This window comes from Tachysurus fulvidraco, chromosome 2 (genome assembly GCF_022655615.1).
Source record: "Tachysurus fulvidraco isolate hzauxx_2018 chromosome 2, HZAU_PFXX_2.0, whole genome shotgun sequence".
Lineage (NCBI taxonomy): Eukaryota > Metazoa > Chordata > Actinopteri > Siluriformes > Bagridae > Tachysurus > Tachysurus fulvidraco.
The window spans coordinates 9,044,911-9,059,874 of record NC_062519.1 but is presented as its reverse complement, the minus strand read 5'-3'; the positions used below and the strand labels follow the sequence as shown (position 1 = coordinate 9,059,874).

The 14,964-nt window shown below is 38.8% G+C and overlaps 1 protein-coding gene across 12 annotated transcripts in view; it reads left to right on the top strand.

Annotated features, from left to right (window-relative positions):
• Positions 1-14,964, top strand: part of atp2b2 (ATPase plasma membrane Ca2+ transporting 2) — a 159,450-nt gene that overhangs the window by 73,562 nt on the left and 70,924 nt on the right. For all 12 annotated transcript variants that reach the window (XM_027165455.2, XM_027165456.2, XM_027165458.2 and 9 more), the window contains exon 2: positions 2,269-2,819. In XM_027165455.2, the coding sequence (XP_027021256.1) occupies positions 2,630-2,819 (190 nt within the window). In that variant the 5' untranslated portion in view covers positions 2,269-2,629. The remainder of the gene's footprint in view (positions 1-2,268; positions 2,820-14,964) is intronic.

The window sequence follows — 14,964 nt, the reverse complement described above, 5'->3', positions numbered from 1 at the left end:
ACACCATGTTATACACAAACACTTTATTTTACACACAAACACACCATTTACACACAAACACATTATTCTACACACACACACACACACACACACACACACACACACACACACACACACACACACACACACACATCATTTTACACACAAACACATTATTTTATACACAAACACACCATTTTACACACAAACACTTTATTTTACACACACACACATACATACACACACACACACACACACACACACACACACACACACACACACACACACACAAACACACCATTTTACACACAAACACATTATTCTACACACACATTATTTTACACACACACACACACACACACACACACACACACACACACACACACACACACACACACACACACATTGTTTTACACACAAACACATTATTTTACACACAAACACACCATTTTACACACAAACACACCATTTTACACACAAAACTTTATTCTACATACAATGCACCTTATTTTACACACAAACACACCATTTTACACACACGCACATTATTTTACACACACACACACACACACACATTGTTTTACACACAAACACACCATTTTACATAGAATGCACTTTATTTTACACACAAACATTGTTCAATGCTCTAATATTTAAGCATGAAGTTACGTTTTATTACTTGCGTTTATATTAAGAACAGATATTTAAACTGGTTATGCATCTTATCCTTGTTGCCATGTGGCTCATGAGTGAGTTGTAAATAAACTAGGTTCTAGGCCTTTACTTTTTTGGGTTTGACTTTAACACCACATTCACACAACTCACCTGTCCTTGTGCTATGTAGCCTCCTGTAGGCTCACTGGTTGCCATAGTAATAACCTTTATCATTAGGTGACATTCCAGTTGACAGCAAATCAATATTCCTGTAAATATTCTGGAGGGAGATTGTAGTGTTTGTGCATTAAATTCAGCAATATATATATATAAATGTGTGTATGTGTCTCCATAAGTTTAACTTTTCTCTCACACCCACATGTTGTCTCATGCAGTCACTGTCTCTCATGTCATTGGCATGAATGATGTCCCGTCGCTTTGTCTCTGTGATTCGCATGTAAGTGTGAATGTAGCATTATTTTTTTGCATATTCTAATCGGAAAAAGCTGCAGGAACAGGAAACTTTCATAGTAAGCATGTGCCATTGGGTGTAAATACAGCATAGGTATAGCAATGATGTGTATCGACTATAATTTCTGTTGTGTTCTTCGAAGTCTGCAGTCGGTTTTATAATTGTGCTAAACTGTAATCTTGAGCACAAAGTAAAAAAATAAAATAAAAAAACATCAATGAGGAGCATTTCAATGAAATATTTTTAAATGGTAAATTCACAAGCAAGGAAAAATCAACACAATATCACACAAGCCTAATGCTAGCTGTGACTGTTCTGCTTAAACCCTGCACCTAATATGTCACACTAATCCTTGTGTCTGTAGCCTGAGCAATACTATAACTACACAGTTCTATCGAGCAGTACCCATGTACATTGCTTTAATTTTAAATTTAAACAGTGATGATGAAAATCAAGCCTCCAAAGGCGTGTCATGGTTAGGAATCCTAATGCCTGGTGCGAGTGTAAGTACAGTAAGAGATAGGAATGAAAGGGAAAAAGAAAAAACAAACAAAATTAAACAAAAAAAAAAAACCCCAAAACAAACAAAAAAAAAAAAACAGCAGCCATGTCTGTTTCACCTCAGGGCAACATGAGCCAGAGAAAAAAGAAATGTCATTTCTTAAATAAGAATGTTTCATGGTCATTAGAGAGATTAAGTCATGTTCGACGAGGTCCACTTTAGTGATACTGAACAAGGTCATGTTTGACTTGGCGTGATAGGTAGTAAGGGTTCATTTTTACGGTGTTCTGTATTTAGCTGACAAGCGTTTCTCGAGCTGAGATGAGACAGAGAGGTGGATAGACGGACAGCTCCATTCTCCTCCTCCTCCTCCTCTTTGGAGGGTAAGAGTTGGTGTGCTGTTTCACTCTCTCACTCTCTCTCTCTCTCTTTTGTGCTGCATGCGCCTCTGAGATACACTCATGTTCACCTCTCTGTGTGTCCCCCTTCTCTCTCTCTCTCTCTCTCTCTCTCTCTCTCTCTCTCTCTCTCTCTCTCTCTCTCTCTCTCTCTCTCTCTCTCTCTCTCTCTCTCTCTCTCGCACACACACACACACACACACACCCTCCCTCCCTCTCCTCCTCCTCTCTCACTCTCCCTTCTTCTGTCTCTGTCTCTGAAGGAGTAATGGAGAGGATCACCATGTAGACAGGAGCCGAGTGGAGACGGGCTGAAATGGGAAACGCTGTGTGGAGCGACGCCGCTCTGCAGCCACGCTGATCCTCAGGAAGTCAGCCCGCTTTTCCTCTCCTCTGTCACGCACACTGGACTGGATTTTTTTTCCTCACCTTTCTACCTTATTTTCTCCATCTTTCTCACATACTCGTAATTTTTTTGGTTGCATTATTTTTTTTTGTCCGACTGTGTTCAGATAATCTTCATCCCCAAGAGGCTCGCTCGTGCTCCACGCTGCCTGTCTCTCGGTTTTTGCAAACCGATTCAACTCCACTTCAGATCAGTCTTAGGAGCAATACTCCACCAATATGGGGGACATGAGAAACAGCGATTTTTACTCCAAGAACCAAAGAAATGATGCAGGTGGATTCGGTTGCTCGCTTATGGAGCTGCGCTCGCTCATGGAGCTCCGAGGCACCGAAGCAATCGTCAGAATTCAGGAGGATTATGGAGACATCACGGGACTGTGTCAGAGGCTGAAAACCTCACAGACAGAGGGTAAGTGTGTCTTTTTATTCTTATTTAATAAACACTGCCCTCTCCTTCCTCCCTTCACTCTTCCCCAACGTACACACAACATCGGTGATTAGCATTTGAACACTTATTGATTTTTTTTTCACACCTCATGTATAGGAGCTGCAAGAGTAGTGCTGCTTTTTGTCCCTGACACAATTCTGGTGCTTGGTTGTCTTGCAGAGTTATTAACTCAAATGTCTCCCAGGCAACAGCACAGAGGTCAAACAAAATTTGCTACCTTTTAAACAATGAGTGCTGCAGCCTACAGTTTGACCCTCCGATACCTGTATTTTCTTAAGTTGTAATTTCTTTGCGTGTCTTATTTGAGTCAGAACTTCCTCTTGTTAAGTGGAAAACATCTCTTCCTGTGTCTCCCTGACACAAGAGGATGATGTGATTGGCATTCTCTGTTTTTCACGGCTCATCTATCGTTTGATTGAATGGTATATGGGTCCCCTGGTTTATGTTCTTCCTAAGGTTTGACTGATGCGCTGACTGTAGTATGATCACAGCGCCTTGTGTTAATTATTACCACTTATTACCAAGTTATGACTCACTCTCTCTAAGGTAGTTCTACCTCTACCTGAAAGCAGCTTAAAAGTGATTTGAGTATGATCTCTTGACTCCTTTAGGAAAGATAAAATGTTTTAGAAAAAAGGCTTTAGCACTCAAACCCTTCAGGACAAGTGGCATCAGGAGCTGACTGCCAAGTCTTCTGGTGATCTTTGCAAACATGAGCGTCTGTGCGTTATTAGATCTAGTAACTCTGTTCTGCTGGAGTGACTTGGACTTGCACCCCAAGTGCAATGTGATAATGAAGACAAATGCTCACATCTAGCCTTTGTACAAAGGTACATTTTTCCCCGATCAGGTCACGGTCACCTTCGTGTGCCCACTAACCCTGGCCTCATTTAGCTCCGTTGGCCTAAATAATCATGACGTACCTGATTTTACCTCTAATTAAGTGCTCAATGAAGCATGAATTTCACACCTTTCTCACCTTTGGTTGCTCTCTTGCTTCATGAGCCTAAGTAAAATATGATACATATTACACATGCAGATCAGATCAGAAAGAATCTACTAATTAATTGGGAAGAAAGGATAGAAGAACGATCAGGTCACATCACAGCAGATACAGTAAGCGGCAAGGTTTTTATCACAGGTATGACGGACCTCTCAGAAAGCTCTTAAATATCTGCACGGATAAAAGCTGGAGTTAATGTGCATATTTAATGCAGCAGCTATTTGCAGAAACTTCAGCAGAAGGTCGAAGGAAAGGAAGCAAGAAAAAAAGCAAGAAAGAAAGCAAGAAAAGATGTTCAGACCTTCTGGATCCAGCAGAATCCATTTTTTTCTGTTGCATTAAGCCAATCAAATAGGTTCTAATGATTTTCACCAGAATTATTTTTAGCATCGTTCATTAAAAGAACGTCTGGCAAGACTGTTTCAATTTTCTTCTACATTTCTTCTACATTGTGTATCCCACATGATGTATTGGTGACCGAACTACAGTGTAATCTTCTAACCTGAATCCTGAGCGCAATTTTTTGGTATGTCTGAATTCAGTGCTCTTAATTTCTTCAGGACCTTAAAGGTTCATGACTGAATTCAGTGCTCTTTTTTTTCCATGACCTTAAAGGTTCAGACCTACTGTAAAAAACTAAACATCTCCATCCAATAATGTCCTCGAATCATTTTCTAATCATTGTTCTAGTGCATGCATTGAGAAAGGAGATCTCCCACGATGTCTTGAAATACATGCCTTGAGTAGCAGAGCTACAGTTTTGTAAGGAATAAAATCCTATTTTTACTTGCTGAGGGGGCGTCAGTTGCTCAACCCGAGGAATCAGGGAACAGAGTAAAGAAGACATCTCTGTGACTGCTTTAATCTCGCTAAACAATTTGCATGAGATGGTCCCCAGGGGATCATCTAAAGAAGATGGCTATTGTATGCTAATAGTAATAGCGTGCTGTGTCCTGGCACAAGCTGCAAACCCACCGATGAAGTGTCTTTTTTCCTCGCCATTGCTGTCCTCCCCCATGACTCTCTCTCTGCTCTCATTTCTATTTCTGTCTGATGGCCCACCTCACTTCAGCGCAGCAGCGTATCCTTTCCCTTTGCATAGAAGTAACCAACACCAATACTTCTTTGTCCTCCAAATCCCACTGCTCTCTTTGGCCTTCTCTTCCTGGGTATATTGGCTTCTTAATAATTTAGCCAAGAAAGCTTAAAATGGATACAGTATAAAGCTTAAATGTAAATCAGATGGCAACGCTAAACGGCTGAGCGTAGGCGGGAGCTTTAACCTTGCATTCTTTCAGCATCATCAGCCTCGCAACACGAAAGGTTGCAAGATGTACGTCCAGTGAAACTAAGAGGAGAAAAGGGAGATGCACGGGCTTCCCAGGGAACGAGGAACATCGACGTAATCCGACACTACAGTAAGGGGCTGAAGGTCAATGTGTGCTGACAAAACATTGTCGACAAAGTACCAAACACGACACATGCTTATGAGGGATGGAGATTGAACTCCCAGAAGACTCTGGGCTGATAAAGTGGTGAAGGACACAATTGTGGATCGAGACCAATACTAAGCTGCTTGATGCTTCTAAACATGCTCTATCCCACCATTCACGGCAGCTCCACACTGTATCACATGGCTTGTTAAGCAGCATCCCATTTCAGCAACGCTGCATTAACACCCCCCATAACACCCTCCCAATACCCCCCACTCCCTCTGAAACCCATCCTTGATGAGCATGCTAATCTAGTCTGCCTGCCCATGTGCTCATTCCCCTTTGACACATCCTATTTAATCTCAGGCTCCACAAGGAATTGCTCTGAAAGAGCACAATCTCCTCTAATAAGGACACTCTTTTTGGCTCACCAGTAATGTTGCCCTTATTCCAGCTACCATTCTTAAAAGTAGAAATTGTTCCCTTGGAGAGTAGGTTATAAATTATATGTTACCGTTTTTCCCCCTTCAGGGAAGAGACTCTCTTGAATGTGTGACCTTGGAGTAGAGCTTGAGCAGTCACATCAGGTGAACGGAATTCTGTACAGTCGATTCCAGAAGTATTGGCACCCTCAATTAAAAGTGGCGGCTTATTTAAAATGAAGAAGACAGAGGTGTCCCATCCAATTAAAGGACATGCAAGTTTTTATTCTGAGTAAACTGGAGCCTGTGGAATGGCTCCTGAATAACACTCGCAATGAGAAATGGTTTGCTCAGTATGCTCACGTGGTAAAGCTTTCAGCAGGTTTTTCCTTAAGGTGATATACGTTTTGTGTGTGCGTTAAACACGCTTTGTTTTTAGACAAAAGGATTTAGCATGCAAGGAGGACATGGTAGCTTAGCATGTTTGCGTTTCCCAACCAGGGATGGGGGTTTGATTATTGCGTGACACCTTGTGTGTGTGGAGTTTACATGTTCTCCATGCGCATTGGAGCTTTCTCTGGGTACTCTGTTTTCTTCCCTCAGTCCAAAGTCTGTAAGATGATTGTCATCTCTAAATTGTCCGTAGTTTGTGAGCGGGTGTGTGATGGATTAGCACCCTATCCCAGTTGTCCCTTGCTTTGTAGCTTGAGTCTCCTCACGGTGACCCTGTGTGGATGGATTTATCATGATTTTTATGGATATTTTATGTTAAACATTCTTCTATGGTGTCAATGAATTTGCCAAGTTTCTCAAAATTTTATATTTTGATTAAAGCTATTAAGAGGTGTCTCCAAATATTTAAGCATTTGACACAATGCATGTGATCATTTATAACTATTCTTCTGGAAGGTGCCAAAAATTCTAGACTAATATACAGTAGCTTTTTTCATCAAACAATCAGCAGTGGATGTCAATTCATATTTACATATTTGAAGTATTGATTGTGATGTGTTTAGTGTTTCTTGTTGGTTGGTGTGGTTTTGTGTGCTGCGCTAATGTCACTAATGGGAAATTGCTGGCTAGTACAATTACACAGTGTTTAATAGCAGAAAACATTTCTCAAATCGCAGATATAAAGGATAACAATCAGGTTTTTTTGTTAACTCTGTAAAACAAAGTTAGATTTTTTTTCCTCACATACACAATCATGCATAGGGCAACATGGGATGAAGCTGTCGTTTTCTTAAAGAAATCGAGATAAAAATTCAAAAATGGTATTTAAAATACAATATAAATATCAAATAAAATAAGATACAAAAAAAAGAATAGTAAAGAAATAAATACAATAAAGTGACAGGCTGTACAATTGTAAAATAATAGACAAAATATGAAGAATAGAAAGAGCAAGAGCGTCTTGTCTCCTTCAATGTTTTTCACATCCAGAGTCATGTTATTCATTTTTATCTTTTTATTTGTCACATACAATTAATTGAAAAACTTGACCTACTCCTCCTAGACTGTGCATAAAAAAACTCAATTTAAGAAACTATGTTAAAAAAAAAGAATGAATAGAAATAAGAAGAAATAAGAAAAGGTAATAGAATTTGATGTTCAATATGTTATATGTAGAAGCATAATAAGCCATCGTATTATTTTAGAAGGGTAGAGAATGTGCAGATGTCACATACTGGAAAGTGACTTATTTAACCTGCAGGTGAGTTACATGTAGTAAAAGTAAACCTCAGTGTGCAGAGATCCAATAGAGTTAATGAGTCTTTATGGGGTCCTGAGGGATCTGTAAGATGGACATGTCTGTATTGAGGAGTGTGGTGGCCTGAGGGAAGAAGTTTCTCCTGAGACTCTCAGATTTAGCTATCAGACTGCGGAATTGCCTTATCGCAACAGGCTGAGCATACAGTTCCCCGGGTGGAGATGAGGTGGGTGGAGTCGGTGATGATTTATTAATGAGAAATCCAAGAAATTTGCTCAACTAGAGATCTGCAAGATGACAAGCGTGATGGTGTTGATGGTACAGTATTAACATGAACATTCTTTGGAAGCTGATCTGTTTGAATAAATGAGGAGGTGAGACGGCTGAACAGACTGAAGGACTCTTGAACCGAGGGCTTAATCCCAGTGCAGCAGTTAGACGAATAGCATTGTGTTAATGTGGCGATACAAAATGGGCCGACATTACATCAGAATTTCATTCCAGTATGAATCCTAAAATCCATTGTAAGATCACATACAGTATTAAATACAAATATTTATGCGAGCCATTCAGGGTGATTTTATTGTTGAAATGAACCAAAAAACGTAACGGGGCTTTTAAGCCTCTAAAATGAGGCCGACATTGCAGAAGGATTGAGTTTGCTCAGTTTATCCCTGTTGTGATTTGCTGCAAAATGCCATGACTCATCTGTACTCATAACGCTGAATCCTAATCTCCATCTGAGCCTGAATTTGAGCTCTGGCCCAGGTGTTTGTCTCAACGCATCCGATCGCAGCACGTCGGAGCTCGTGCCTCAAGGTGGATGTTTGTTCAGTGAGGCAGGCATGTAATTCTCATGACGGTGGCTTTGGCAGGTGTACCTCTCCTTTTGAAGTGCAGTAGTTCACTTCGCACATTGAGCTGATGAATCACGAATCAAGCTAACCGTTCCTTCACTTTGATCCTTCTCATCTGTCACTCTGGTTCTGTGGGGCTGCCATGATGCCTGCCTGATAAGTACTGTGTACAGCAAGCCAGATAAAAGGCATTTGCTGACTAAGACATGTTTGCTTTTTTTTTGTATGTGTATGCTTGTATGCTTATTTGCATTGTCACATAGCATTAATCCTGTTCCTGAGTCTTTGGGATAATTCAATTCACGTCAGTTATATAACATATAAATTGTATAAATTTATATCATATAATTTTTATATCCCAAATTTTTATATATTAAATTTATATGAAAATAAATTTATATCATATAAATTGTACATGTAATAATGCATATGATTATACATAATGATTAAGCCAGAAGCATAGATAGAAAGGAAAACCCCCTGAGACAACATGAAGAGACCTTGATAGGAATCAGACTCTAAAGGAAACCCATCTTCATTTGTGTAACACTGGATAGTGGGATTATAAATCACATTTTAGTCCTACACAGTTTAGTCTATAACTGTGTATTATATGGTCAAAAGTGCAATCATTTGACCAGGACATTTTTTCTAGTTTTAACACAAAGTCTATCTCATTGAATTTCTGCACTGAGACTTGAGTGCAAAACTGTTTGTCTCGATTGCAGTCCTAAAGCTGTCAAAGGAAAGCCGATCGTATCAATTCCTCTCCAAAGCAATTTTTATAGTTTTTAATTGGCACCATCCTCAGTAATCTCATGAATCTCCAGGTTCAGGCTGTCCATGTGGGGTCATCGTCAGCAGCAAAGGGGGCTTTACAACTGATGAGAACTCCAACCAGAAGTAGGGCATCAGGATGGATCAGAAGGGCTCAGAATCAATGACAATGCAAATAAATTCACATACATACAGTAGCTTGCCATGTTTGAAAATCATATTCAGAAGCAAAGCTGCATTTCTGAGATCACAGATGAGACTTTTTCAAAGATATTCTATATGCTGGCTGTGTTTTAGTAAGAACACCACAAGGTCATTCCATCATTTCGGTTTAGCATTGAAGGTCATTGATCCCAACACATATGTCTAGTGATTTATATAACACAGACACATTGTTATGCAATCCTACTTTTTAATAGAACATTATGTGAATAACATGCATCAAGAAAGAAAGGGACAAAGAATGATATTTAATATGTAGAGAGAGTGAGTGAGAGTGAGAGTGAGAGAGAGAGAGAGAGAGAGAGAGAGAGAGAGACAGAGAGAGAGAGAAGATATTTAACGCTCTAACTACTGCAACTAGTGATTTTCTAGACAGTATGTCAGCCTGTACAGCTGTGTCTCTTAGGTTCACTCTGATGGATTTATTAGGAAAATGTTTACAGGGGAGTGTCTCTCCTCACCCACAGCTCAGGGCTCTCATATCTCTTTCAGTACGAGCCAAACCAATTTGTGCCACAAACTCAGCGTTCTCTATGTCACTTCACTTTACAGAGGTCAGCACTGACCCTGTGACCTCCCTGAATGAGATGCTGCCCAATAAAGCTTCAGGGCTACAGAACATGGGGCTACAGCTCATGTTCATACAGACTAACACTAACAGTGATCAGATCAGACTGAATTTGTGCTTGGGGAGCCATAGAAACCGTAAGGGACCTTTGTGCTATTTCACTAATGCTTTTGTGCATCAAAGGGTCACCATGTGATCATTTAGTTTAGCCAGCTCATTTGGTTCAGAAGGTCATTTATCTAATGGCTGAGAGGTCTCTGTAGACTTGTGTCGGGTTTGCTTCATTTCATTTTTCAGTTTCTCATCTGTAATGCAGTGCAGTTATTGCTTCTCCCCTGATTCCAATAGTGTCCTGGGTATGTCATTTCTCTAGAATATGAATAGTGCATAACGAATGTGAGCTACAAAGACATTTATTTATGTATATTGTTACCAAATAGTCTTCACTACATAGAATACATTTAGCTGTTCCAGTATTTGCGGAGGGAAAGTACGTAAGTTACATTGCAAATGGCATTGTAGAATTGTGGCATTCAGCACTCTAGATTACTATGTCTAGAAAGCTTTAGTTTTACATTGGTTGCCATTTCAATTTTGTTGAATCACATGCTGTGAAAAACTAAAAAAGCCCAGAACAGGCTCTAATCGGTTAAATTGAAAAGTTGCCAATAAAACTGCTTATGAATGCAACGATACAGCATAATATATCATTTTCCTCTACAGGAGGCTTTTTATTCAATATGTCTGTATAATGAATAACAGTTTGCATAATAGTCCTAAAATACCATTATATTCCATATGTGTAATAAACATTTTAGTCAATTTTAGTCAAGCACAGACTCCACACTTAATCTCACTTTAAAAATGTTAACCATATCTGAAAGGCTACAGGGTGTTAGAAAAATAAAAGAAATAGAATAAATAAAAGAAATAATACAATAAAATATGAGCATGCTAGCTTAAAACCGTGCTTAAAAGCATATTTCATTCTTATATTTATTATTTATATTTATATTTATTTAAAACAAATAGAATAATTAAAATAAATAAAACAACAAAATATGCTTCTAACACACTGTATCTCACAAGCTAATAAGCTAGCATGCTAGCATATTCATGCTTGCATGCTAGCTAATTAGTTTGTGAGCAACTGTGCTTAGAAGCATTGTTTGTCCATCCAGCTCCTGCTTGCTGTATTGTATAAGCTAATAAGCTAGTATGTTAGCATATTCTTGCTAGCATGCTAGCATATTAGCTTCTGAGAAACAGTATGCTTAGAAGCATATTTTGGTGTTTATTGTTGTTATTTAAGATAAAAGCACTTGTTTTTCACAAGTTAATATGCTAGCATATTTTTATACAAAACTAGCGTATTAGCTTATACAATACAGCAAGCATGAGCTGGATGCAGGTTTTGTCTCACAGTTATTTAGTTATGTAATTCTGCTTCCCAGTAAGTTATGATGGTGGTGGCAAATGAATGAAATATGGAAAAGTAAAGTGTTAATATATAACACATAAACATATTAAAGTTAATGTGTCTAAACCACCAAATATGTGTGCAATGCAGCAGTGCTAATACAAAAAAGGATGCATATACACATATTAAGACAGCCTTATCTTGCTAATTCAGGTAAAGTTAAAGACATTAGAGTTTGAGGCAGAAGTCCATATTCAGTAGTTAAGGATTCAAAAAATTTAGTTCTACAGAGAACTACTGTGTGACTCTTATAGCACCACGAGCTAACAACAGGGTAGAAGTACCCATGCTTTTAGATACATCACCCAGAGTCCACGTTCACTTTCGTTACATTATACTAAACAGTTTAATTACATGCTGCTTGGCATGTGAACACATCACAAAAGTAAGATACCTCTGTTTAATTTTATTGTGTGATGATAATACCTTCAAATTTAAGATATGTTTGAACAAAAACTTTTTGGCATCTCATAGAGCAGAAATTGTTTTACTCTCACCATTTCCTTTGAAGATATAAACATCTATATGAAAAGAATTACAATCTGTTATTATTTTTTCAGGATTCAATGATCATATATCCCGAGTAGGCTAAGAAAAATATTTTCCTAATTTTTGAAAACTGGAGATGCAAGAAATAATGTGAAACTAGAAATACAAAACCCAAGTGTCTACTTTCATATGAGCCATTAACCACCACTGTGGATAAAACAATAACAAAAACATTCAATTATGAACATAGACACCACCAAAGCAGGCACAAATACCATTTTTGGCTTCTGGGAAAAATAGTTAATCAACTGAAACTAAAGATCTATTTTTGCTGTATTGAATCAAATTTTTTGTATTGTTACACTAAGCTAATACTAGTTAACTAGCTGGGATTGCAGCTCTAATATGGAGAAACCATTCCTTTATGATATAGAACTTATGATATGGCATTTCTGTGCACTTTGTGAAAGCCTAAACACATACTAACAGAAGATTCATTTGTATTCCGCGGAATTGTACCTTGTGTGAAAGAGCCGTCAACTTCGATCACATCCTACTCCATGCTACTCTGTGGGAAACTGTGAAATTTAACTACACGTCATGATAGTGATTCAGTCACATTCACATTTAAGTAACAGCTTGAGCACTGTGTGGTTAATGTTGTACATGTTAGGCTATACAAAGAATGGATTATTTTTTACAATGAAATCAGACATTTTGGTTGCATACAATGCAAAAATTCAGAGAATTCATCTTGACTTACGTTTTTTTTTTAAAAATAAATAAATAAATAGCTTTTTACTGCATCATTTTCAGAACAAAGGCTTCTATGAATAAGCAGGGATAAGTTTTTTACAGAAAGCATTGAAAAGCACTCATCTACAACACATCATAAGTTTTTCATGAATTTCAGGGGATCTTTTGGATTTTAATAGGCACCATTGTGGCTGAAAAACATCCGGGCTGTGTATCAGTAACCTGAGACAGACATCTCAGCGTCGCAACCCCATCCCTTTAACACACTGACTCATACATGCACACATGCAATTCCCAAAGTGTATCAGGATTACTCTAGACAGCCAAGCAAACCGGTGTGTGTGTGTGTGTGTGCGTGTGTGTGTGTGCGTGTGTGTGTGTGCGTGTGTGTGTGTGCGTGTGTGTGTGTGCGTGTGTGTGTGCGTGTGTGTGTGTGCGTGTGTGTGTGTGCGTGTGTGTGTGTGTGTCCACTCTGTATAACCAGACATGACTGAAGGAAGAGCTGAAGTTACTGAAGTCTCATAGCTGCAAAATGACACTCGGGTCACACACACACACACACACACACACACACACACACACACACACACACACACACACACACACACACACACACACACACACACACACACACACACACACACTGCCCACCAGCTGTCTAATTAAGTTCAAACAGCAGGAATGCTGCTTTAGACAGAATCTTAACAGATGTTTCATATGACTAATGAAGTGTTGGACACCTGTCCTTTATGCTGACCGTTTATTTTCACTAGAATTGCTAAAGAAGATGCCTGTATTCCAGTGTGTGTGTGTGCGTGTGTGCGTGTGTGCGTGTGTGCGTGTGTGCGTGCGTGCTGGTACATTTAATCAGGTATTTGGTCAGTCACTTTAGAATGAAGCAATTTTGTGACTGGAGAAATGAACATAAAATCAAGCAAACTTTATGATATGTGCTGGAGCTCGCAATTTTCTAAAACTTACTGCAGATTTTGTCACATGATGTGACTTTACCACAACACCTTTTCGGCTAAGCACTCTTCTATTCATGTGCATCGAATACAACTAGCATAGAAAGTAATTAGTTATTTCTTCACTTATAGCAGTTTTAAAATGAAGAAACCTGTACTTGCATATTTTGCTAATTCAAGTAGATTTCTGCAAAAAAGCATACAAATCTCTGCTGCAAATTCATCATAAATTCATGATATATAATAAAATAAAATAAAAATAAGTTAAATAAAACATTCAAGGTTTAAAAGATTATTGTCATATGTACAGGAAACTGAATGAATTCTGAGAATCATCCCAGCAGCCCATTAATTATGAGGAGAGAAAGAAGGAAGGAAGGAAGGAAGGAAGGAAGGGAGGAAGGTAGGATGGATGGAAGGAAGGAAGGAAAAAAGCAAGGAGGGAGGGAAGGTGTTTAGGTGTAAAGGTGTATATGGGCAGTAAGGGGGCAGTAAACAACCATAGCTACTGTACCATAACAACAGTAAGAAACACTTTCTTTAAATTTTAACAAAATTATAATTTACATGTCAGATGATAAATCTGCATTTAGAAGAACCAAAAAGTGCCACATAGTCTGGAAAGTACAGTGTGTAGGTTTTTTTCTTTTGCCAACTCAGCTACAACCTGAAATATTGCTCATAGTATTAATTTTATCATTTATTAGTTAAAATTTTGGTTTTATGGCAGATATGCTGGTGGTTATGTATCTCTGACCTCCAGGGCCACACATCTCTCCTTAGGTGATAAAATAACAAGCAGGCTCCAATTAGACCGGGTACAAATCGGACTATTTGTTCGGCTGTTGTAAGAAATGCCCCACAGTGGTGAGTGTGTTGTGGAAATCTGTGAGCGGCGGGTTCCGGCAGGTCACCACCTGGGGTGTGTGTGTGCGTATTGTTCCTGTGTGTGTTTAGCCTGCTCTTTAGGGAGGAGATAGATTGCACGCTCATCCGTTGCGAGTTGGATATTTTTAATTGCAGCTCAGTGTTGCTACAGTGCCTCAGCTCTGCTAGCGGCCAACAGTAAAACATGTTCTGCCATATGCATGATTAAACTTTGCCTCTGAGATTCTCAAACACATAACCCACAGGGATTTGACCGCCATGTTAATGTAGGAGGACGTCCTTGTCAAACAAGATGTCTGAAAGACTTGCGCCATATAACGCTAAAATTGTCTCTGTGCCGAATTTCGCTGCCACGATAAACAATGATATTTACTCTGATTTTGTTATATTATATAATAGTTATCACTTATGATGAGTTATCATTGTCTCCTTAATAAATAGAAGTTGAGTTAAGATGAAGCTGGAATGATTTGCTATATGAGTCTAGGCCTCTTCACCTGGACTCATATAGCATCCGTGCTTTCAATCAAAC